This window comes from Sparassis crispa, assembly GCF_003851025.1.
Source record: "Sparassis crispa DNA, contig_000002F, whole genome shotgun sequence".
Taxonomy (NCBI): domain Eukaryota; kingdom Fungi; phylum Basidiomycota; class Agaricomycetes; order Polyporales; family Sparassidaceae; genus Sparassis; species Sparassis crispa.
The window spans coordinates 1,335,445-1,356,523 of NW_020939749.1; the positions used below are offsets into that span (position 1 = coordinate 1,335,445).

At 55.7% G+C, this 21,079-nt stretch overlaps 8 protein-coding genes across 8 annotated transcripts; 3 read left to right on the forward strand and 5 right to left on the reverse strand.

The window, feature by feature from the left end:
• Positions 1 to 826: 826 nt before the first annotated feature.
• Positions 827 to 4,236, reverse strand: SCP_0304310 (hypothetical protein; the record flags this gene model as incomplete). Its single annotated transcript, XM_027755824.1, has 3 exons — positions 827 to 3,084; positions 3,139 to 3,642; positions 3,774 to 4,236. The coding sequence occupies 3 exons, from the start codon at positions 4,234 to 4,236 to the stop codon at positions 827 to 829; spliced, it is 3,225 nt and encodes a 1,074-aa protein (XP_027611625.1).
• Positions 4,237 to 5,669: 1,433 nt separating this feature from the next.
• On the reverse strand, positions 5,670 to 6,363 carry SCP_0304320 (Mitochondrial import inner membrane translocase subunit tim16; the record flags this gene model as incomplete). Its single annotated transcript, XM_027755825.1, has 4 exons — positions 5,670 to 5,897; positions 5,972 to 6,141; positions 6,211 to 6,301; positions 6,361 to 6,363. 4 exons carry the CDS (start codon positions 6,361 to 6,363, stop codon positions 5,670 to 5,672), a joined length of 492 nt encoding a protein of 163 aa, XP_027611626.1.
• A 210-nt stretch (positions 6,364 to 6,573) lies between these two features.
• On the forward strand, positions 6,574 to 7,914 carry SCP_0304330 (hypothetical protein; the record flags this gene model as incomplete). The annotated part of the gene is made up of 4 exons (XM_027755826.1): positions 6,574 to 6,866; positions 6,944 to 7,095; positions 7,158 to 7,458; positions 7,512 to 7,914. 4 exons carry the CDS (start codon positions 6,574 to 6,576, stop codon positions 7,912 to 7,914), a joined length of 1,149 nt encoding a protein of 382 aa, XP_027611627.1.
• Positions 7,915 to 8,811: 897 nt separating this feature from the next.
• SCP_0304340 (predicted protein) lies at positions 8,812 to 11,375 on the reverse strand (the record flags this gene model as incomplete). The annotated part of the gene is made up of 3 exons (XM_027755827.1): positions 8,812 to 10,392; positions 10,453 to 11,148; positions 11,205 to 11,375. 3 exons carry the CDS (start codon positions 11,373 to 11,375, stop codon positions 8,812 to 8,814), a joined length of 2,448 nt encoding a protein of 815 aa, XP_027611628.1.
• Positions 11,376 to 11,839: 464 nt separating this feature from the next.
• Positions 11,840 to 13,203, reverse strand: SCP_0304350 (Bax inhibitor 1; the record flags this gene model as incomplete). Its single annotated transcript, XM_027755828.1, has 10 exons — positions 11,840 to 11,883; positions 11,942 to 11,955; positions 12,020 to 12,191; positions 12,247 to 12,298; positions 12,354 to 12,408; positions 12,461 to 12,637; positions 12,695 to 12,762; positions 12,817 to 12,827; positions 12,880 to 12,952; positions 13,003 to 13,203. The coding sequence occupies 10 exons, from the start codon at positions 13,201 to 13,203 to the stop codon at positions 11,840 to 11,842; spliced, it is 867 nt and encodes a 288-aa protein (XP_027611629.1).
• Positions 13,204 to 13,479: 276 nt separating this feature from the next.
• Positions 13,480 to 15,426, forward strand: SCP_0304360 (predicted protein; the record flags this gene model as incomplete). The annotated part of the gene is made up of 9 exons (XM_027755829.1): positions 13,480 to 13,722; positions 13,780 to 13,837; positions 13,901 to 14,014; positions 14,080 to 14,203; positions 14,274 to 14,430; positions 14,484 to 14,741; positions 14,801 to 15,060; positions 15,121 to 15,237; positions 15,297 to 15,426. The coding sequence occupies 9 exons, from the start codon at positions 13,480 to 13,482 to the stop codon at positions 15,424 to 15,426; spliced, it is 1,461 nt and encodes a 486-aa protein (XP_027611630.1).
• Positions 15,427 to 15,617: 191 nt separating this feature from the next.
• Positions 15,618 to 17,942, reverse strand: SCP_0304370 (Mitochondrial distribution and morphology protein; the record flags this gene model as incomplete). Its single annotated transcript, XM_027755830.1, has 10 exons — positions 15,618 to 15,630; positions 15,693 to 15,844; positions 15,895 to 15,923; positions 15,983 to 15,992; positions 16,050 to 16,122; positions 16,176 to 16,582; positions 16,638 to 16,966; positions 17,019 to 17,423; positions 17,480 to 17,532; positions 17,587 to 17,942. The coding sequence occupies 10 exons, from the start codon at positions 17,940 to 17,942 to the stop codon at positions 15,618 to 15,620; spliced, it is 1,827 nt and encodes a 608-aa protein (XP_027611631.1).
• Positions 17,943 to 18,519: 577 nt separating this feature from the next.
• On the forward strand, positions 18,520 to 20,223 carry SCP_0304380 (S-adenosyl-L-methionine-dependent methyltransferase; the record flags this gene model as incomplete). Its single annotated transcript, XM_027755831.1, has 12 exons — positions 18,520 to 18,579; positions 18,643 to 18,825; positions 18,873 to 19,041; positions 19,096 to 19,127; positions 19,179 to 19,277; positions 19,331 to 19,377; positions 19,430 to 19,454; positions 19,506 to 19,677; positions 19,737 to 19,765; positions 19,820 to 20,004; positions 20,073 to 20,129; positions 20,184 to 20,223. The coding sequence occupies 12 exons, from the start codon at positions 18,520 to 18,522 to the stop codon at positions 20,221 to 20,223; spliced, it is 1,098 nt and encodes a 365-aa protein (XP_027611632.1).
• Between the last annotated feature and the right edge of the window lie 856 nt (positions 20,224 to 21,079).

Consider the following 21,079-nt stretch of genomic DNA (forward strand, 5'->3'; position numbering starts at 1 on the left):
TGAGTCCTCCAGCGCATGACCGCCTGGGGGACGTGATTGAAACTCATTCAGAAAGATTGTCTCTCGTGTTGTCTGTTGGGTGGATTCGTTGCACATCACGCTCGCTTGTGCTTTCACAGTCGCTTGGTACGTGTCCGTCGATGCTGCGCCTGTTTGCGAGCAGCGCGCTATTCCGCCTCCTTTGCTGAATGCACTATGTCGCGACAGGTCTCGCCGCAAGTATTTATTCCGTGATACCCTTCCATACGTTCAGGTTCCCCTGCTTTTCCGCTAGTGACGCACCGATACGAATACAGTGACGAGGTTTGCTTCAGTGTACACGGTGTGCTGTGTGAACGGTGCGCGACAATCAACGCCGCTTTCATTACCCACAGTGGTGTATTTGTAAACCACTGAGTGGCCGTTCCCTTCCGTCTGGGAATCGTCCCATGAGTCTCTTCACCTCCTCGGTGATGGCCTCATGGCCACACCAAGTATTCTGCGCGAATGGGGCCCCATGCCGACAAGTGCCCGGGAGGCCATATGGCTACGAAGGGCCTACTTCCTGGCACGCCGTCGAATGGGGAAGGCAATATGTATAGCAACACGTCTATAAAAAACACTCCGCTTCATACACACCCCCTGCAGCTGAGATGCCGAAGAGCACCGCGTTGTCATTTCAACATTCGTTACTGCATGTTATAATCTGCGCAGAACCCGCCCGCCAACTGGTTTAGATCTCCCCCAGTACACTTTACTTTACCGCCGTCCCACAACAACAAAATTACATAGCCTGCTCCCAGAGCACCTAGATCGCACCACGACACCGCACGACGCACAACAGCAACTACTGGCTCGCATTGCTCGTACCGCCCGCCCCCGCCTCGGTCGGCACCTCGTCCGCGTCCTCCCACGGGCTGAACTTGTGCTTGCGCATCCGCGGCAGCTGGAGCCAGGAGAGGCCGGGGGGCAGGAGCGTCCTGCCGCCCGGGTGGTGTTGCGCGGCGATCGCCTGCACGTGCGACGGCGACGGCGGCATGCTCGCGATGGCGACCTCGCTGAGGGTGGGGAGGCGCTCGAGGCTGCCGCTCGACGAGCCACCGAGCGCGCGCTGGAGCGCCTCGCGCTCCGCGGGCGAGGGCGCGAACGCACGCATCGAGATGGACGAGAGGAGCGCGCTCGGCTCCGCGGGCGGCGGCGCGAGCATGCTCGGGAGGCTGAGCGTCGACGCGGCGGACGCGTGCTGCTGCTGCTGCGACGGCGCGAGCGGGTTGAACGCGAGTGGCGGCGGCGTGACGAGAGAGGAGGGGAGCGACTTCTTCGCCAGGCGGAAGACCTTCGCCTCTGGGTTGAGCCCCTTCTTCTCCCTCTCCCGCTCCTTCTCCTTCGGGTCCGCGGAGAACCAGCGGCGGTGCGCCCCGCCAGCCTTGTCGTCCGCCTCGCGTGAGCGCGCGCGCGTGAGTGGCGGCGGGTCGGACGTCGTGCGAGATGGCGGGGGGAAAAGCGCGCGCTGCATGTCCATCGCATCGGTGGTCAGGCGGTGGCGCAGGGGCGGCGGCGGGCGGATCTCGAAGGGGTCCTCCTTGTCGACGCCGTCGAACGAGGGGCAGGTGATCGACGTGGGGGACGTGGTAAACACGCTGGGGACCTGTATGGGCAGCGGGGGAGGGTAGCGCTTGCGCCAGTCGGGCGGCACGACTGCGTCGCCCTCGGTCTCGAACGATCGCGACACCGCCTCCTCTGCGCCACCGCCACCCTCCAGGGAGCTGATCAGGCTTGTCGAGATCAGCGAGGTGCTTCTGGGAGATAAAACGCCACCGACGTCGACGTCGTTGTCGCTAAAAGGGGAGAAGCGTGTGGAGTGCGACTGTGCAGAGGAAAGGGGGATAGGGAACGTTGGTGGGCGCAAAAAGACCTGGCTGCCGCTATCTTCTGACACAACAGGGTGAACATGTTCGCGGAAGTTGGAGATGCCCCCGAGGGACAAATGCCTCGGTCTGGGCGAGACCGAAAAGTCCTTGTGTCTCCCCGAACCCGACGACCGGCGACTTGGAGGCGGCACTTGCAAGGACGGGGGGAACACGTCAATGTGTTCCGAGAAGTCAGTATTGATGTGAGTATGTGGATCTTGCGTGTAAGACTGATCATACGGCGCGATGGGCGACCACGGGCCCGACGACGGGTCAACACTGGCAGTGCCGACCACATGAAGAGGAAAGAATGAGCGATCCTGCTTCCGCATCTCCGCCTGCTCCCTCGCGCGCTGCAGCCGCTTCTCCTCCTCGACAATGCGCTCCTCCAGCTCCTTCGCGCGCGCGTTGAGCGCGGCGATCACATCCTCCGCCACGTTGATTTCTTTTTTCTTCAGCTCCACCTGCTGCGTCATCTCGCGCTCCGCCGCGTCGCTCTCCTCCGTGCAGCGCACCGCCGCCTGCTCGTCCTCCCTCATGCGGCCCTGCAGCGCGCCGATCTCCTTGTCGAGCCGTTCGATGCGTTGGCTCGCGTTATCGCGCAGGCCCTCAGCCGCCCTGAGCCGCTTCTCCGCATCGCGCTTGCTGCTCTCCGTCGCGCGCTTCGAGTCCTCGAGCGTCTTCGTGCGCGCCTTGAGCTCGACGCGCGAAGCGTCCTCTGCGCGCTTACGTTCGCGGTGCGCCTCGAGGTCGCCCTGGATCGCCGCGCGCGACTCGGATGACGCGGCGCGGAAGTCCGTCAGCTGTGTGCGCAGGTCGTGCACGGCAGCGTTCGAGTGCGATATCTGCCGGACGATGTCAGCGATCATCGGGGACTGGTCAAAGTACGAGGTGGACGGGGGCGGGAAGGCCGCGGGGTGTGGCGCGCTGTGTTCGGCTTTACTGGGCGCCTGTGTCTGCGATGGAGCCGGGCCCATGCGCTGGCTCGCGCCGCGCTCGTTCTTCGGAGGTGTCGCGACGGGAACTCGGGGTGCGTGCAGAGGGAGTGAGGCCGACTTGGGGAGTGGTGGGGGCGTCGTACTCCGAGGGGCGTTATTTGTCGCGCGCTGTGCAGATCGTTCCGAGCCTCTAGATTTCTGGGACACATCTTGGCTATTCGGCAGTGCACGTAGGGAGGGGGTAGAGAACGGAAGACCTGGGATAGAGCACTATTGAGTGTCCGAGTATTGCTTCATCGTGAGGCGCTCACCATCGTACCCCTGGAGACTATCAAGCGCCTTGAGATCGAGGATACCGGAGCTGCACCGCTCTGCGTCCTTGATGTGGTCGAGGGCGTCGTTGCACCGGGGCGGGATAGTGCCGCCGCGCCACCACTTGCCGAATATGCCAATAAACCATGAGTCAGACACCATCGGCCCGAGGCCCTCATTCCGCAAGATGTGGGGCTGCGAGCGAGCAGGGGGAGAGACCGCGGCGATGGTGAGGATCCCGAAGCTGCGGAAGACGTGCTTGGGGGTGCGCAGGGAGACCGAGGCGCGCTTGACGAAGTGAAACGGCGAGTTGGTGTCAGAGTGAGAGCCGGGTTTGTGAGAAGCCGGATGGGTTCGACGGGCGAGACTGTAGTGCACACCGGAGTCCTCCCTCTCCGCGTGTTCGTCCTGTGCGTTGTCGTCGAGGCGGCTGAGATGCTGGCGGAAGGACTGCTCGGTGAGATAGGTACGAAATGACGTTTCCGATGGATTCGTGAGACAGGCTGGCGGGGATATTAGTATACGGGACGCACGGAGTAGGCAAAGTGAAACAACGGAAGAGAGCAGGTGATAATGCAAGGAAATGGTGGGGAAGGGGGGGACCGAAGAAGATGAATAATAGAATATGACGCACCCAGGACCAGCAGGATGATGGTAAACACGGTGGCGAAGAACATGGAGCGCAAGTCGAGCTTGCGGAGGAGGAGACCCATGTTGATGGCGGTGTGGCTGGAGCGGAAGACCATGGCGGTCAAGCCGCCGAAGACCATGGTGAGGAAGAGGAGGAATGGCCGCCTCTCCTCTGCCCGGGGGCGAGACTGAGTGCTGCTGGCTGGAGTTGAGCTGTGGGTGTGGAGATTGCCCGACACTGTTGCGTGGGCCGCGCGGGGCGCGTCCCTTCGATGGTGGATGGTGAGAGGATGTGGAGAGGTCAAGGGAAGGGAAGGGGAGACAGACGACCGAAAAAGAGGAGAAAACGACTGCGATGCGTTCACCGCCGCACCGTCTGCTGACCAAATCCAGCCATCAACCAAACTCCGCTCCGGTACCGCCACCCGCCGCCCGCGCATTTCTCGGCCCCGGCCGACTCTTTTCATTCTCAGAATCAATCATTCCATCGCCTCCGCCATCGATTCTTGTGCTGCCAGGCCTCGCTAGACGTCCTTCTCGCGCAGACGCCCCAGTTCCCGTGCTCACTCCACTTATCTTTCCCCGCCACGGGGCTCTTCGCCGAATCCTCACTCGTCCACGCACATTGCCGCAGATCTACACCTGCTTCGGCCGCCGGGACCGACGCGGATCCTCCAGCCATTCCAACACGCTGCTGGATGGCTGCATTGTTACTCTCTGGCTGCCAGCCGAACCCTCGCTCTCGCATATCGCGTCTTCTGTACCCAGCGTGGTCCCCGCTCTGCTCACACGACCCATTCAGATGCGCTCAACTCCTCACGATCCTCGGAGTGAGCTTATCCGCATCACTTGACACACAGCAACGCTAGGACGCGGACTGCTAAACGCGCCTTGGATCTCAGCTTCGTGATAACTCTACTTGCTCGACCATGCCATACTTCCAGGTGTTCTATCTCGCCATCCGGATCATACGTGCGTCTTTTATCGCAATTCAATTTCTCGCATCTGTCTCATCTGCAACTGCTGCTTTCGCCGTTGCGTGTTCTGGCGACATGCATCACGTCCTGTTGCTCTCTAGGATCTCTGCGGCTGTACAGTATCATCGCTCGCGATGCTCCTCGATCTCATGTGCGGTCGGTTTCTCGACTAGTTTGACGCCGGTGTATGCACGTCATAATCGTCCCCACTCCCGATACGTACCACCGCGTATTAAGAAGTCGTGGCCCCCTCAAGGCGCAAGAGCGTCAACATTCCGACCCAGGAGGGCCGCATCGTTGCACTCAATCCAGAACAACACAACCGTCACCTCAGGGCCGCTGCCGGTGCGTACATCGACCCATCCTCACTAGGCATTCGAGGCGCTCTGGTCAAAACTCGGAAGAGAAACAACGTATCCGCCCCGCGTGCGCCCGCATTCCATTTCGTCAAACCGATGTCGCGGTTCCGATTCTAATTACTGCGGCATTTTGGCGGCATAGTGTATGCGCCTGCGGATCTTCGTTGTCAATGTGCAGATCCTGCCTTTATATGCGTGTACGCGCACGCCGCACGGCTTGTCTAGATGTCTTGGTGCTGCGCTGCCGATTTCAGCCTTCCTGTGCGTCACCTAGAGCTTTAGGGCTCGTTTGTCTGGGTCTCATCCACCACCCTGCGGGTAGCTGTATGCGGTGTGTCGCTGCAGTAGGGAGAGTAGAGCCGCAGTAGAGCATCTGCTGTACAATTTTACGTCACACACCAGTTATCCCTTCAATCGATCTACTTGCTGCTTGCGTGTACCACCTCTGCAATTACTCGGTGTGATCCAGCGAAGTGGGGATGGCGTGCAACAATACAATGAGATTAGCTCTATACGACTAAATAAGATGCACCGGCTCTCGCAGCCGGACCACGGCTGCCCTAGCTATGATGGCGGCGGCGGCGGAGGGTTCGACGACGGCGGTGGTGGGGGTGGGGGCGTGGGGTGCTCCCCCGTGCTCGCCTCTGCCTGCAGCCGCTGCAGCGCGCGGACGACCTTGGACTGGAGATAATGCGAGTGCGCGGGCCCGGGCTGTGCGCGACCCGTGCCCGAGCCTGGGGGTTTTGGCGGGAGGGGCGGGGGCGAGTTCGCCCTGAAGAGGTGCTCGTAGCGCTAGCACGCACGCGTCAGCACGCAGGAGAAAACACCGGGGAGGAAGGGGCGGGACAGGGCGGGGCGTGACGCACCTGGTGCAGCAGCTCCGCGGGGTCGTCCTTCTTCACGTTGAGGATAAGGCGCGCCTCGTCGAGCGCCATGCGGTGCTCGCGCGTGAGGCGGTCCGTGTGCGAACCCGAGGTCGCGTTCTGCACGCCCGCGGCGTCGCCCCCGAGCGCGGCCTGTGGTCGGTGCTTCGCGTCTGGCGTGCCGCGCAGCAGCGGTCAGTACGCCCCGGGCGTCATGTGTGAAGTGCGGGGGGTGGACGCACTTTGGATCGCCTGCCTGCCCGCTGCGACGAACGCCTTTCCCAGGATCTGCGCGCCCGCGATCGCTATCTGCACAATAATTTTGGGGGACGACTGCCGTGCACACCGTCAGCGCCTGGTTTAGCATCATTGGGAGAGACACGAGTACTGACCATGGGAGCACCGGCGCACGATGAGCGAGCGCAGGATGCTGGCCGTGGACGCAGAGGAGACGCGCGCGGGCACGGCACGTGCCCACCGTCAAAATTTCCTCTCGCGACACCGTCATTGCATGAAGAACGGCATTCTGATATCTGTCTCGTCCAGTATTTCTACACTAGTTACTCTGGGCAGGAACTCGCCCCTGCTCACTCACTTCCTCACTTATGTCGCAGCCGCACGACAAAAAGGCAAAAAAGCGCAAGCACGCCCTCGCCGAAATCGGCGCGGACGAGGTGCCCCCGACACCCGCGAAGAAGGCGAAGAAGGACAAGGACAAACACAGGGCGGGCGCGGAACACATGCACACGCACGCGCACAAGGGAAAGGGCAAGGCGCGCGCAGACGTGGACGGCGAGTTCCGCGTCGTGCAGGCGTCGCTCGCGGTCTCCGTGCCCCCCGTGTTCGCCAGCAACCTCGCAAGGGGCGTCGAGGAGCTGCTCGACTCGATGCTCATGAGGTACGCGCCGCTTCCCCCTCCTCCGTGCGCAGGCCCCGGCGAACTGATCGCGGAGGCGCTCTCCCTGCGGCTGATAGGTACATCCCCGCGTTGCACGGCGTCGTGCTCGCGCACGACAGCCTGCGGTTCCTCGACAGGACGGCGACGATCAAGGCGGACTGCCCGTTCGCAAACTGCCGCGTCGGGTTCGACGCGACGGTCTGGAGCCCGCGCGTGGGCATGAAGCTCGGTGCGCGCTCACGCTGGCTGCTTGCTCTGACGGCGTGCTGTACTCATCCATGCCACGTACAGTGGGGAAGGTGAATCTGTGCTCGCCGGACCACGTCTCGCTGCTCATACACCGCACGTTCAACGCGTCGATACCGCGCCATCATATATCCACGGACGAATGGGAGTTCGAGTACGGCCCCGCAGAAAACGACCCCGAGTTTGGACCCGAGGTCGCGGCGGAGAATGATGCGGACGGTACGCCAAAGATGGGCGCAGACGATGAGAAGGCGGCAGGCGTGGATCGGGGCGGGCGATGGGTGCACAAAATTACCGGTGCCAAGCTAGGAGGAGAGGATGGATCTCTGGAGTTCACGGTCGTTGGGTGCGTCCTCTGTCTCAATTTTCGTATATTTTGACGGTGCTCATCCACTACAGGTTGACCGTCGCGAACCAGATGCTCTCGCTCGTGGGGTCGATCCAGCCCGACCCATTTTCGCCCGAACACGTTCCCGTACATACGGCGGCTGCATCGGAGTCACGGGAGAAAGCAGCTCCCTCGAATATTGCGGACGAGCCTGAACCGCTTGCGGTTGACGGCGACTCCCCAGACATCGCTATGGACGGGGAAGACGAGGAGGAAGAGGACACGTTCGAGATGCTGGGGCGGCTCGCGGACGAAGCGGCTGCACAGGAAAAGGAGCAGAGAGTGAAGGAAGAGGAAGCCGCTAGGAAGGAGAAAAGGCGCAAACGGAAGGAAGCAAAGTCAGTGCAGGGCCAGGACGGTGCTGCCAGCGATGTGCCCGAGGTGAAGAAGGCAAAAAAGAAAAAGAAAAGCTAGCGAGATCGAGTTTGTTGTATTTTTTTCCGTCATCACGTATTGCCCTGCTGCATCGCTCCCCCCACGTATACGGTTTTCGGCTATCGTATCGGTCCTCGGACGCTCAGGCCAGTCTCCCAAAGGCAGACTGACACTCTGCTTCAACCTTCGTTCCTCAGGATATCCGGCTCAGGCAGTTCTTACTCAGTTGCCTGATAGGGTGTGGCTAGCGCTTACAGCCAGGATCCTCAAGCTTAGGTGCAATCAACATGAGAATGTCTCTGACTGTTAGAATCTTTGCCAGTGATGTGCAATCTTTCGTATCCCTGTTGTTTAAATCAAATTTTGCAGGATCCTTGCAGACCAAGGTCAAGGTTTTACACGCCGTGAGCGATGAGTCTGGGATTTTCCTGTCAATGTATTATGGCGAAACTCAGAGTCTGAGGCAGACATTCATGCAGCATTTAGCAGTTTTCCGCGCGTCGGCGCACGAAATTGATCCTCCCCAAGATCAACGTGGTTAGTTATCTCAGAAGAGAAATCTGCAAGTCGCCTCCACGACCGCGTGCCTCAGGCTGTCTCACCAGGTTCCTACATTGCCACTGGAGATCTCAAGACAAATTTCTTGAGCTTGCTTTCACGGGTGAGTGGGCTCTAACTTCGAATACAAGCAGAGGCCCATTTTCATTAGCATTTGCGTCACAACTTGTGCTGGTCTTACATTCTGCATGGCAGCCGCGCTTCCAAGGTTCGTATGTCAACGTCGGCACTTCAGGCTTCAGTTATTATGGAGTATGTACTTGCTGGTATCTTCGTCAGACTCGAGTCTATTAATCCCACCATCTCTAAAAATACAACAAGGGTCGCGAACCTGATCCGAGAGCGTCCTCTGATCGCCACTACCACAATAACTGACGTCTACGCTGCTGGCGTCTTGTTGGCTGCAAGCTCCTCGAGTCGCTGCTCCACAGCCTTCACCTCCTTCTCTACCAGATCAAACTCTGCCACGAAATCCTTGGACGTAAGGGGATCCACGGGCACGGTATTATCGTCGGGACCAGACGCGGTGTTCTCTGACAGAGCGTTGAGCAATTCTCGTATCCTCTCCCTCATGAGACTCTTCAAGTTGTGCATCCACATGTAGCGGATGTATATTTCGTTATAATACGACTGAAGGCGCTCGCTGTCTTGGGGTAGCGGGCGCAGAAGGCTGAGGCGACGGAACTTCAGCATCGCCTTGTCCAGAGTCGGGGGATCTTCACTCTCGTCCTCAGAAGAGGTGTATATGGGCGACCGCCGACGGAGTTTAGAGGAGCCGCGGGCACGCTTGTGCTCGCTGTGTTTCTGAGACGACGATGACGCCACGGGAGCTGTCCTCTCGCTGGTTGAAGGGCGGGATGGGGGTATCAGCGACTGTGCCGGGGGTAAAGGAGGTAGGGGCGATGCCTCTTTCTTAACTTTAATGCGGGGAGGAGGGAGAGGAGAACCATCGCGTTTTGCGGGCCTCTTGAATGCCGCTTCACTGTTCTTGCCTCTGGCACTCTCTCTATCACTCTCCTTGTCTCGCCCCCTTTCAGCCTTGGTTTCCCTTTTTGGCTCGGTCTTGCGCTTCTTGGGTATCGCGCCAACGGCGGAGCCGCGCTCCGGGTATTCAGGATCCTGGTCATCATCTATAACTTTCTTTCGTTTCTTCCCAGTAGCCTGTACTGCGGGCGAGTCTCTTTCGCGGTCTCGCTCGCGCATCGCCTCCCGTTCTCGTGCTCGGTCACGTTCCCGGGGGCGTTCTCTATCCTGCTCTGGCTCTTTCCTCTTCTTCTGCGCGCCAGGGTTCGCAGACCCTGACGGTACGGGAGCATCCTTGGCGTCTCTCTTGCCCTCCCGGACATCGACGAGTTTGGTCTTCTTCGGAGGTTGTGGCACCGTTGGCGACGCCAGCGCAGGGGGAGTCACGCTCGAGCTCCCCGCCGTTGCCTTGAATCCGGAACCTGGCAAGCGACGTGCTGCAAGCCGCGCCAAAGGGGCATCCCCAGAAGAGCCCGACGAATCGGCAGCCTTCTCCTCCTTCGCCTTGCGTTTGCCCATCACCTCTCTGGATGGTCGGACACCCTCGTCCTTCGCGACGATCACGTTGGACGCGGTGCGCTTCTTCGCGCCGTCCGCTGGCTTTATTTTCTTCGACTTCACGTCTTTCGACATGATGCCGATCCGCGCCTCAGGCTTCGTGCCCTCCGGCGTGGCGGCTGACGACCCATTTCGCGAGTAGACAGTGGGCGTGGAGTCCCTGCTGCGAGGCCACATGGGATCCCAACGAGGGTCCGTTTCTGGGATATCCAACTGTCGCAACGCAGCCCGAGCCTGGGTTGCTAGCTCCTCTCGCTCGGCTGTCTGAAGACGCCCCCAGTCAAAAGGCCGAACCTCGATCCATGATGTTGTTTTGAGCCTCCACGTCGGACCAGAACTTCTATTGGCACCCCTAGGAAGTGGGGCGCGCTCCGCGACCTGAAGATAAAGTGCACGATAAGCAGGGTATTCGGAAAAGCGCAAGGTAATCAGAACCACCTCCTCTAAGATACGGAAAAGATCTTCTCGGGCTGCAGCACTGTAGTTTTTGCCAACCATATTGAGAATCTGATCCGATGTACGATCATTGGTGGCCACACAATGAATGATGCGTGAGCGCGTAGACTTCAGAGGATCTTCGCGCGGAGGGCGTGGCGATGCTCCTCTCGTCGATGGAACAGTATGGGGAGATGCGACCCTTGTAGCTGGCACAGTGCGTGGAGATGCTGCCTGCGCAGACAGGCCTGGGCGGGGAGATGCGACGCGTGTAGATAGACCGGGACGTGAAGAGGCCACACCCGTTGCAGGAGACGACACTCGTGTCGACTGCGAAGTGACTGGCGCAGACAGATTACGGTGGCCGTCGACGAGGTGTGGCGGCTTCCGCAGCATCTGCGGTGGCTCCTTGCGCTTCTTCGGTTTTGGCATATCTGGCGGGACTTCGAGCAAGATAGTCTTGCGCTCCGTGCGCTGCTTCTCCGCCATGAGCGTGCTCTCACGAATCTTCTCATGGACCTTGTTCCCGAGCTGAGGATTGATAGAGCCCTTTCCCGTGACATTGGCGTAGAGTTTTAGCGGGGTCGTCGGCTTGGAGTGGGTAGATTTAGAATTGGGCGCTGTCCGCAGGAAGAGCTCGTTCGGACAGTCCTCCTTCAGCAGGCGCATGGGAAAGAACACGCCGCCGATGTATAGTCCCTGCACACACAGTCAGCCAGGCCATCTCAAAGCGACGAGAAGAGATGAAACCTCACCGGATTCGCACCGAGCTCGATCTCCACCTCGGGCTGCTTGGGATAGCCCTCCAGAGCCTCGAGAGTCTCTTGCGACATGCGGAGGAGCATGGCTTGCCGCGGTTTAGAGTAGGTGGCTTCCCCTGGGCGAGGACATTGGAGCGACAAAGTGCCGCTTTCGGGGAGTGGCATGATGGCCTGATGTTATCCAGAGGACGCTTTAACACGACGAGTCGGAGTGTACTCCGAACAGGTTTTTGAGAGTAAGAATGTAGTCCAGGCGAGCAGGAGGCGGTGTGGCCGCTATGCGGCCGAAGATTGAGGATCGTCGTGTTGGTGAAAAGAGGATAAGGGCGTTTACATGGCAGCAGACATGTTTGAAGTCTCTTTGTGCGCCACAAGCTTGACGCCACCCGAGATCATATCCCACGTGCCAGAGCCCATTATGTCTTGTTCGCGGAATTTCAACTCTTTCTACCTTTGCTTCCGTGCCTTGCTACAGGGGAGCACACCCAGCAACCACAAAAACATAGATTGGCATCGCTCAGGTAGAACATTAGGAGAACAAGATAACAACAGAGACACCAGCTTTACTTTACAATAATCATTTGAGCTACAGAAGCTCCCCAGCATCGCTCGATCCGGTCATCTTTTGTTCAGCGATCTTGCGAGTCGTTGAGGAGACGCAGGATATTGATAACTACGGACATTTGTCAGCCATGGATAACTTGATGTCCCTGAGCGAATGAATTACTCACAGAGATTGATGAAGCTGTTATGGAGGTACAAGAACAGATCAGCCTGCGATGTAACATAGCGAAGTGATTGATACGCACTCAAGGTAGAGGCTGATAGCAGCCAGGATATACTCATCTGGCGACAATCTCTTCGTGATGATATAGGTGTCGTAGACAACATAGCCGCTGAAAAGAAGGCAACCCCCCGCAGCGAAGATAAGATCTGTCGTTCTGCCGAAAGGCAAGAAGATCGAAACAAATCCAGTCATCACTGTACAGTAATATTAAAACTACATGGCAGCGACAGGACTGAATATGAGACATACCCATGGCGATTAGCCCGGCAAACAGCCAAGAGCCCATTCCAGAGAAGTCATACTGTGGTAGTCAGTGAATACCTGTGAGGAACATCTCGACTACGTTATGGACGCACTTTGGATTGGAAGGTAAACAGAGTCAAGCCAAGGAAGACGCCAAGTGTGATCAGCCTTGAACCAATGGAGTTAGATCACTCCTTAGATTCATGATGCTTATACTCACAATGCCTGAAGGACGATCACGTTGTCAAAGAATGCGACCGTGACACCGAGCGTGAAAGCCTCGAAAAGGGTGAACAGCGAGAGGAGCGCCAAATTCAGGGGGTGGCTGTGACGCTTCCAGTAAAGCACGCCCAGGTTAATGAACGTTCCAATGAGTGGAACATAGAAGGCCCAGGTGCTACCCAATGTTTATGAGTATGGATGTCATGAAGCTGCGCTCAAAGATGGCACTCACTGAGTCTGAACCCAGATAACGGCATTTGGCGAATGCGAAACAGCGCCACCTACGATGCAAGTCGCGAGCTGTTAAAACGGCAAGTTAGCGGCTAGAGCTGAGGTGGTTGAGTGGGAGCGTACGATTTGGCAAACTAATCGAAGAAATCAGTACGGCACCTAAGAGGATTGCGTTGGTCTACTCACAGAGGATTGTGTACACCTTGCGCACGAATGCATTCCTGATCTCGAGCGAACTCTCCGATACAGACGTTCCATACTGACCATACCTGTCAGCCATAGTCCTGCTCTAGTGAACTTGACGCATACCTTGAAATCATCTGGAACATCGCCGAACGCTGGCTGGTTGTAGATGGCTCCCGGACCACTGCTGGGTCCTGCCTGCGCACTGCGGGGGCTCCCGAGTAAGGGTTCAGTGGCATCATCCTCGGCGCGAACAGTGGAGAGCTTCTGGGCAGCGAATGCGCCTTGGTAGGCGGGAGGTGCAGTGGTATAATTGTTCGTGCTCATGATTGTTGTTGGCAGAGATGGGCGGAAGCTTTCGCGGCCGAGACACAGCTGCGTATGTCATAGCCTCTCACGTGACTTATGTTATCTGTGCTTCCAAATGCAAACCCTTGCGGTCCAAGTCCTCGCGGCGGCCGCTCTAGTGACCAGCCCGAATGTTATTCGCCATCTGTGGCTGCGAGCACGTAAGTGTGCGGTATACATAGCGGCGGTGCAGATGGCGACCACAACCCCTGTGTTGCCTCCTTCTCCTGAACATATCCTCTCGACGCCCTCGAGATGTCGACCGACCAGCTTGAGGATGAGTTCGTCGCCGGGGACATTGAGACGGATCCCCTCCTGGTCCGCAGTCCGCAGGCTTCACGACCCACTCCTCTTCCGAAAGTGCAGCTGGGCGCAGTGTATGCCATCAAGCTGATACTGCCGATCGCGCAGACGCAAGTGCTGCCGTATCTGAATGTCTTGGTCCAGGGACTGGCTAAGTCCGACGGTGCAAAGACGGGTTACTACAGTGGAGTGGTGGTTAGCATGCTGAGCTCGCGTCTGAACGTGGTTTGGGATACCTGAACTTCCGTGCAGGGGAGTGCTACTTCTGTCGCACATCTGTTGACAATTTACCTCTGGGGTCGGATTTCCGGTACGATTTCGCACCCATCGCATCGCAATATACGTGTCTGGTTCACGAGATTTTGAACGTAAGATAGGATCGGGCGTATACCCGTGATCGTGCTAGGTACGACAGGCATTGCCGTCTTTACGCTATTGTTTGGCCTGTCGCGCACGTTTGCGACCGTGTTATTGACGCGCTTTCTGGGTCAGTATGTTACCTGTCCGCACCGTTCTCCGGTTCACTCACACGTTCGCTCGCTGTGTCTCTAGTTGGAATATTCTCCGGCACGACTGGAGCGATTCATTCTGTGGTGGGTGAAATCACCGATGCCAGCAATCAGTCGACCGCGTTCCCGCTGTATGACATCGTATCAGCACTCGGCTTTGTTATTGGGTCAGTTAATTTTGCCTTGATTTATATTTATTGCGAACCATTGGTCCGGAGTGATGACCTGCTTTTGCAGACCACTCATTGGTGGAACTTTCGCAAACCCCGCCACCCTATTCCCTCGGTGGTTCGACAGTCCATTCTGGAGAATATATCCTTACTTTCTACCATGCCTCGTCACTGCATCAATCGCTATGCTTACGCTATTTATTGCTGTGTTCGTTCTCGAGGAGGTAGGCGGTTTATAGTACTTTCCCACCGCGTGATATTTACTCCTCTTTGTCAGACCCTTCCCAGCAAGCGCAGAACGAAGGTCACGTACGATGTCCTCTTCTCCGAGGAGTCATCCTTCTCCGAGATGGAAGGAGAGATCGTGCAAACTACTCAAGCCAAGCCTCTCAGCATCAAGGCATTATTGTCAATCCCTGTCATCCGATCCATCTGCGCATCCAGCGCAGCTTTAGGCTTTGTTGGGTCGTGCTTCAACACTGTGTTCGTCCTCATGGCGTACACACCCATCCACGATGGCGGGCTCGCCCTCTCGGTACGATTCCATGTCCATCAACTATTTCGAAAAATGTGCTGACAAAAATTTAACGCAAGCCGCTAGCAATCGGCCAAGCACTCTCGGTTATGGGTATCGTCTCGATCTTCCTGAAACTCACAATGCCGGTGCTTCTCCGGCGCTTCGGGACGCTGACCGTGTTCAGGTCCTGCATGCAGTCGTGGCCCGTGACGTTCGCGTCGATGGCGCTGCTCTCGTTCGTCGCGAAGCAGGCTGTCGCGATGGAGAGCAAGGCGATCGAGTGGGTCGCTGTGGGCTTCACTCTGTTCATGTCGAGAGTGGGCTGTATGGCTTTCTCGTGAGTGTCGCGTCGATGTTGCGTAGAGTGTGGTGTCCTGAATGATATGTTTGGTGGTAGGATTATCATGATCCTTACGAAGGACCATACGCCTGGAACGATGTCTCTAGGAACGTCAAACGGCATGGCCGAGTTCGCGCAGTCGTCCCTCGCTGCGCTGGGACCAACTGTTGTCAGGTGAGAAGGGTGTCGTATCTCTACGGAGTGGTCCCCAACACTCATCGGAAACCTGACAGCTCCCTCTTCGCGTTCTCGGCATCGAACAACATCCTCGGCGGCCAGCTGTGGGTGATCATTATGGTCCTCGTCACTCTACTCGGAGGGTCGTTCGCAGAGCGCATCAGGAAGTACCGCGACGACAAGTAGTATGCGTATCGGATACAGTATTTATGTCTGTAGATTTTCTCCAACAGGATGTATGTAGATTATCTGTACTGTCGCTTTTACTTAATTAGTCCAACACCCTGAGCTCCACCCTGGAGACTTGACTACCCGCGTCGCAACCCTCTCGGTCACACAACACCATGATTCGGATGACTTCTGTGTTGACAAAGCAGTCAGGAATTTATTCTGTCAGAGGGAAATTCCCCGGCATCAGAAGTACAGCATCGTAAGGAAGACCCTGGTCGTACAGCTCGCGCAGGTGTGCCGCCATGGGGTCCATCAAGGTCCGCAAGGCAGACAAGATGGCGCTCGCTGTCATCTGCAGGCTCCATGCACTGACCGCTTTTACACGGCGATTGAAGTTAGCTTGCATGACATGGTACGCCATTGCCTCGTAGACCTAGCAGAATGTGTCAGCATGCGAGTAGGATTACTTTGAGGTTGGATCACCTTCAATGAGATCATATCCATAAGACCGGCTAATAAGAATAAATCGTGAGCTAACGGTACATGATAATGAAGAGATTTTATGACTGACTTTCCCACATCTGTGGTAGCGGAATGTTAGAATTAAGATGGGAGGTATAATGCAAGGAATAGCTCACCGTCAACGATCCGTCAAAGTTACTGAGATCCGTGACCACCCGAGAGCGGATGGGTACCAAAGTCCGGTTAGCACTGACGACGAGCTCAATCAATAATGTCAACGAATTCAACAAGGGGTAACGCACTTCATGAACGCGACAATGGGTCTCACAAGTGCGTTATTGACGTAGCTCAAGTCAGACGTAAATATCGGGACGGCTGCCTTAAGGTCGCGGAAGCGCAAGTCGATGTCGATGACCACCTTGGGCGTGTCCTCCGCGACGTCCTCATTATCTGAGGGCGCGCTCAGCGGCGGCTTCGCAAGCTCGCGCTGGCCGGGGATGTAGTCGGAGACAGACGCAGCCGCCGTCGTGATGGCGTCCGCAAGCTCGCCCAGGATGGCGTTCAGCGCAAGCTCGTCCTGGGGGTCGCGCGGAAATTTGACGTCCAGCACCGCGTCGACCTTGCCAGAGGTGATCCACGAGAAGGGGCCTTCTTGCGTTGTCATGCTTTGCAGATGATCGATGTTGACGCCGTCGATGCGGAAGCGTGACTGTTCACAGTAACGAGGTCAACTGAAGGAAGTGCTATATAGGAAGTTGGCTCACCATGCGCCCCCACTTGCCGCCCATGAGATCCTGTTCTGTAGTACGTCCAATACTCTGCGGCTTATGCAGACTAAACAGGCAGTTGTCGAACTGCCCGACAGCATTCTCCGCGGACAAGAAGTCATAGAAAAGCCACTGCTTGCGGAAAGTTCGGATATCCGCACGGAAAATGGACGCTGTATATGGCCTGAAACCGCCTGGCTGGTAGACGGTGACGAGGAGATCTTCGAGTTGAAGGGACTCCAGCTCAAAATCGCCTGGCTGTCCGACAAGTCGGAAGGATGCAGGATCAAGTGGATGGTCAGGATCCCACGTCACGGAGCGACGGTCTGAAGACGATAGTTCAGTTTGACTCCCGATAAGAAATGTGCTAATGAGTACCCAAAACTCCCCGTACTCCCTTGACGACGGCATCTGCGACCAGGCCTTTACCTTTAAACCAACGAGCAAAAGATAGAGTGACGTCGATTGATTCCACACTCAAGTCAAACATAGAGTAATTTGTATCTTCATCCGAGATGTCCTCTATGTTCACTTCATCCTCGTCAAAAATGTGGTGATTGGACGGGTGGTTGCTGACGTCATATCCTAATGCCGCCGAGTAGCCCACATTCAAGTCTGGTTTCTTGCGCTCCGTGTGTTTGCCACCGTTCGGACGGCGCGTCATATATACATTCTTGAACGAGATCCGTGAATCCTTCCATTTGGGAACGATCGCAGACTCAAAGATAATAGTGATTCCTGTTTCTGAAGTGATGTAGTCGCTGAGGGCGCGTGCGACGTACTCTGTCATTAAGTTAAAAAAGACTACTCCTCACGCATGACATCCGGAGAAGCCTCACCTTGTAACCGTAGACTGTTCAACGTTGTGAAGACTACAGAGAAGAAGGTAGTACTGAATGTATTGTGAGTTAGACGATGGGAAGAACAGAAGTACAATAGCTCTCACGTTCCGACAAAAAGCCAAAGTGTTTGACTCATGAAGAACCAGGTCACGAAAGCCGAGATGTCGTCGGCATTGTACTTGCGGAATGAGCGGATAGTGAGCCACTTGAATCGCACTCGAGCACGTTGCCAGAATCCAGTAGAAGCACGCAGAAAGTCGTCTCTGGTTGGCCGGTGGAGATGAGGCAAAGAGGCAGCAAGCCGTCGAAACAAGCGTGGATAGTTGTCGAGGCCGACAGGTGGAGGTTCTTCGGGTTTCTGATCTTCAGGACGCTCGGTGGTGGTAGAAGATGTCCGACTCTGCTTCTCTCCCGAGTTTTGTAAGCCAGAATGTTTTTGCTCCTCTCTTCGACACGCCATGACGGAGAACGTCCGACAGGTCAAGGGCGTACCAAACGCATGTCCACGCGCCAACGCATCTGAAAGTGCAAAATATGGGCGGGATTGCAATTGGATATGGACTTCTCGGGCGTGTGTAATTGCACGAGTGGGCTGCTGCTGCCTGAAAAAATTGCGTATGGTGGTGTATCGGTCAACAGCGGCTGAGCCTCGGGCACGACTGGTGTGCCGTAGAAGAAATGAGGTCCTCTGAGTCAAATGCATAAAATAATGGACGACAGTTTCAAGCAGATGGACTTAGAGCCCTTGGTGCTTGGCAGGAGTGAGTTGGTGGTAGAACGCAGAGGCAGAGAAACTAATTAAATTTTTGCCACTTTCTGCGGTCACGTGGACCTTTGCCCATTCGCGTCTTCCGAGAATGGAAGCCGAGCTCCTTCAAGTTGCTACTCGGAGCTCTGGGTAACGGGGAGTTATTTCGACATGGCAGTGGCGATGGCGGCTCGTTGCTCGAGGCAGCTGGTATACTATAAATACTACCTTACCTTGACGCTGGTATACGAACTCGATCAGACAGGAAGACGTTTCGTTCGTGACTACCATGTTTCCGCTGCCAGTGACCGAAGCCGTTCTATGTCTTGGTTACTCATCCTTGGACAAGGTGAACACATTCTTGCTGACAAAACTTTGCAGGACTCTGGCTTATTAACTACTGGAACGATAGGGCCTTATTCCAGATTTTGTTATACGCCCAGTCATACGAGCCTTATGTCGCCAGAGACTTCGTGAGATTGATACCGGCTCATTCGACGCCAATCATGCCGCCAAGATGGAGTGGATTGAACGCGCCCGCGCGCGAAAGGCCATCGCAGATCTCACAGAAAAAGCAAACAAGCAACACTACGAAGTTAGTAATTGACATTCCCATATAATCACCTCTCATCGTATCTGCAGGTGTCGACCAGTTTCATCTTGTCCTGCTTGGGGCCCTGCGCTAAGTATTCCTCCTGCTTTTATCCAACTGGAGAGGAGACACTGGGAGAAGCTGAAGTTCATATGCTGGAGATGTATTGCAAGAATGCACAATTGAAGGATGGACAAGACGTTCTCGATCTAGGGTGTGGTACGACTCTTTATCCCAAATGTGCATGCACGCTCTGATCCTTTAGCTTGAAAGGATGGGGTAGTTTGACATTATGTCTGGCTCAGGCTAGTCTGTCCAACGGCCGAGCTAAAACGAACGCTGACCGTTATCATCAGAAATACCCAAATTCGCGTATCACGGCCTTGTCGAACTCAACCACCCAGAGAGTATACATCGAGGAAACAGCACGTTGTCGAGGCATCACTAATATAGAGGTAACGAGGTGTTGCATGTCATAATTCACCATGCTTTCAACTCAATAATCTAGGTGATCACCGCAGACATCAACATCTTCGATTTCAAAGGCTCAAAGCAGTGAGTGACAATGAGCGGGTCACAGTTTTTCTTCCTAACAATCCTCATGTAGCTTTGACCGTATCCTATCCATAGAGGTGCAAATAATACCTGGCGCACTGAAGTGTTCTCACAGCAGTTTATGCTAGATGTTTGAGCACATGAAGAACTACAAGCTGCTCATGGCCAAGATCTCGTCTTGGCTTCGCCCAGATTGTGCCGCCGAAAATGCGCTTGTCTTCATACAAGTCTTCTGCCACCGCACTATGCCGTATGATTTCGAGGATGGCAATGGCTGGATGGCTAGCATGTTCTTCTCTGGTCTGTCCATCATATTCTCTGCAATTGAACGGAGTCTTGGTTGATCCCCTTTGGCGTAGGTGGAACCATGCCCTCTCACGATCTCCTCGTACGTTGAGCCCGGGCGCTTGAAAGTAACCTTTCTCACTGACCTATCATCAAGCTTTACTTCCAGGACGACTTGTCTCTTGTACGTAGCTGGTATATTAATGGCAGGCATTACGCGCAGACGTGTGAGGACTGGCTCAAGCGGCAGGACGAGTTTGGTGCGGTGGGTCTTGCGACGCTCAAGATGGACGCAGAGAAAAAGGGCCTCGACGGTGAAGAGGGCTCGAAAATGTTCTACAGGTTTGTTCTTGGGTGAAAACTGCGCCCCAGTTCGTTGTGGGTCCAGGATTAACACGCGCTTCATCTAGGTTCAGAGTATTCTACATGGCATGTGCAGAGTTGTTTTCCATGAACGATGGCCAAGAGTGCGTCGACTTCCGTATGTCACAACCTGCTGACCCAGTCAAATTGTTTCACAGATGGGGCGTGGGGCATTATTTGTTCAAGAGGAAAGACTGAATGCGTGTTTAACGTACAACAGGTCTACAATTACGTCGGGGGTTTTTGGCTCCCGCCGTTGACGACATTCGTCTTTGTGCTGATTGTCGGAGAGAGATCTCGGTGGAGGATGATGGTGTATATTTCTTGGAACGTGTATATCGCAATTAAACTTCCTTCCACCAAAGACCACATAAAGCCAACACAGCTGCGAATATGACCACGATAGATTTACGGTGTGGTGCGACCTCGCCATCCTCTAACTCGATGCTTGTGGCCCTGGTCTACCAGTGTATTATTCTTCGACGTCTACGCCTAAATAATAATCAGGAGATATTCAGCAACATGACTCTCACCTTGAGCGAACAATAACACGCACACTACAACACAGAATATTCCGTGTGCGCAACTTCGACAACCGAGTCAAGAGTGCTTCGTTCCATTTCCAGGCTTCAGTTGTTCTCGGGATCTTGAGTGTGATTAATTCCAACTTGGCAAACTTCGTAAGGGAGAGTGTCTCCTCAATGAAATCGCAGTAAATCAAATCGAGGACCCTCTGGATTATTCCTTCTATATTTGGATCGCCGTGATATTGGGTCGGGATCCACACATTGAATATAATCTCGTGAAATCCACGAGATGTAGAAATATGGGTAACCAGGAGTAGTCCGGGTCATCGTCGACTATAAGCCCCATCGTAAGCACGGTAAGGTTAACATTCTGCGCAAGGCTGAGATGCTGTTCTATAATAATGGATGAGGGCATGCAACACAAGATGTGTGGAAAATACTTACCCACTGTGTTCTTCAATTCTCTGAGTCAAGGTTGACGTTGGCAAAGATACTGAACTCCAGCAAACGAAGAGATGCGCCCGCGG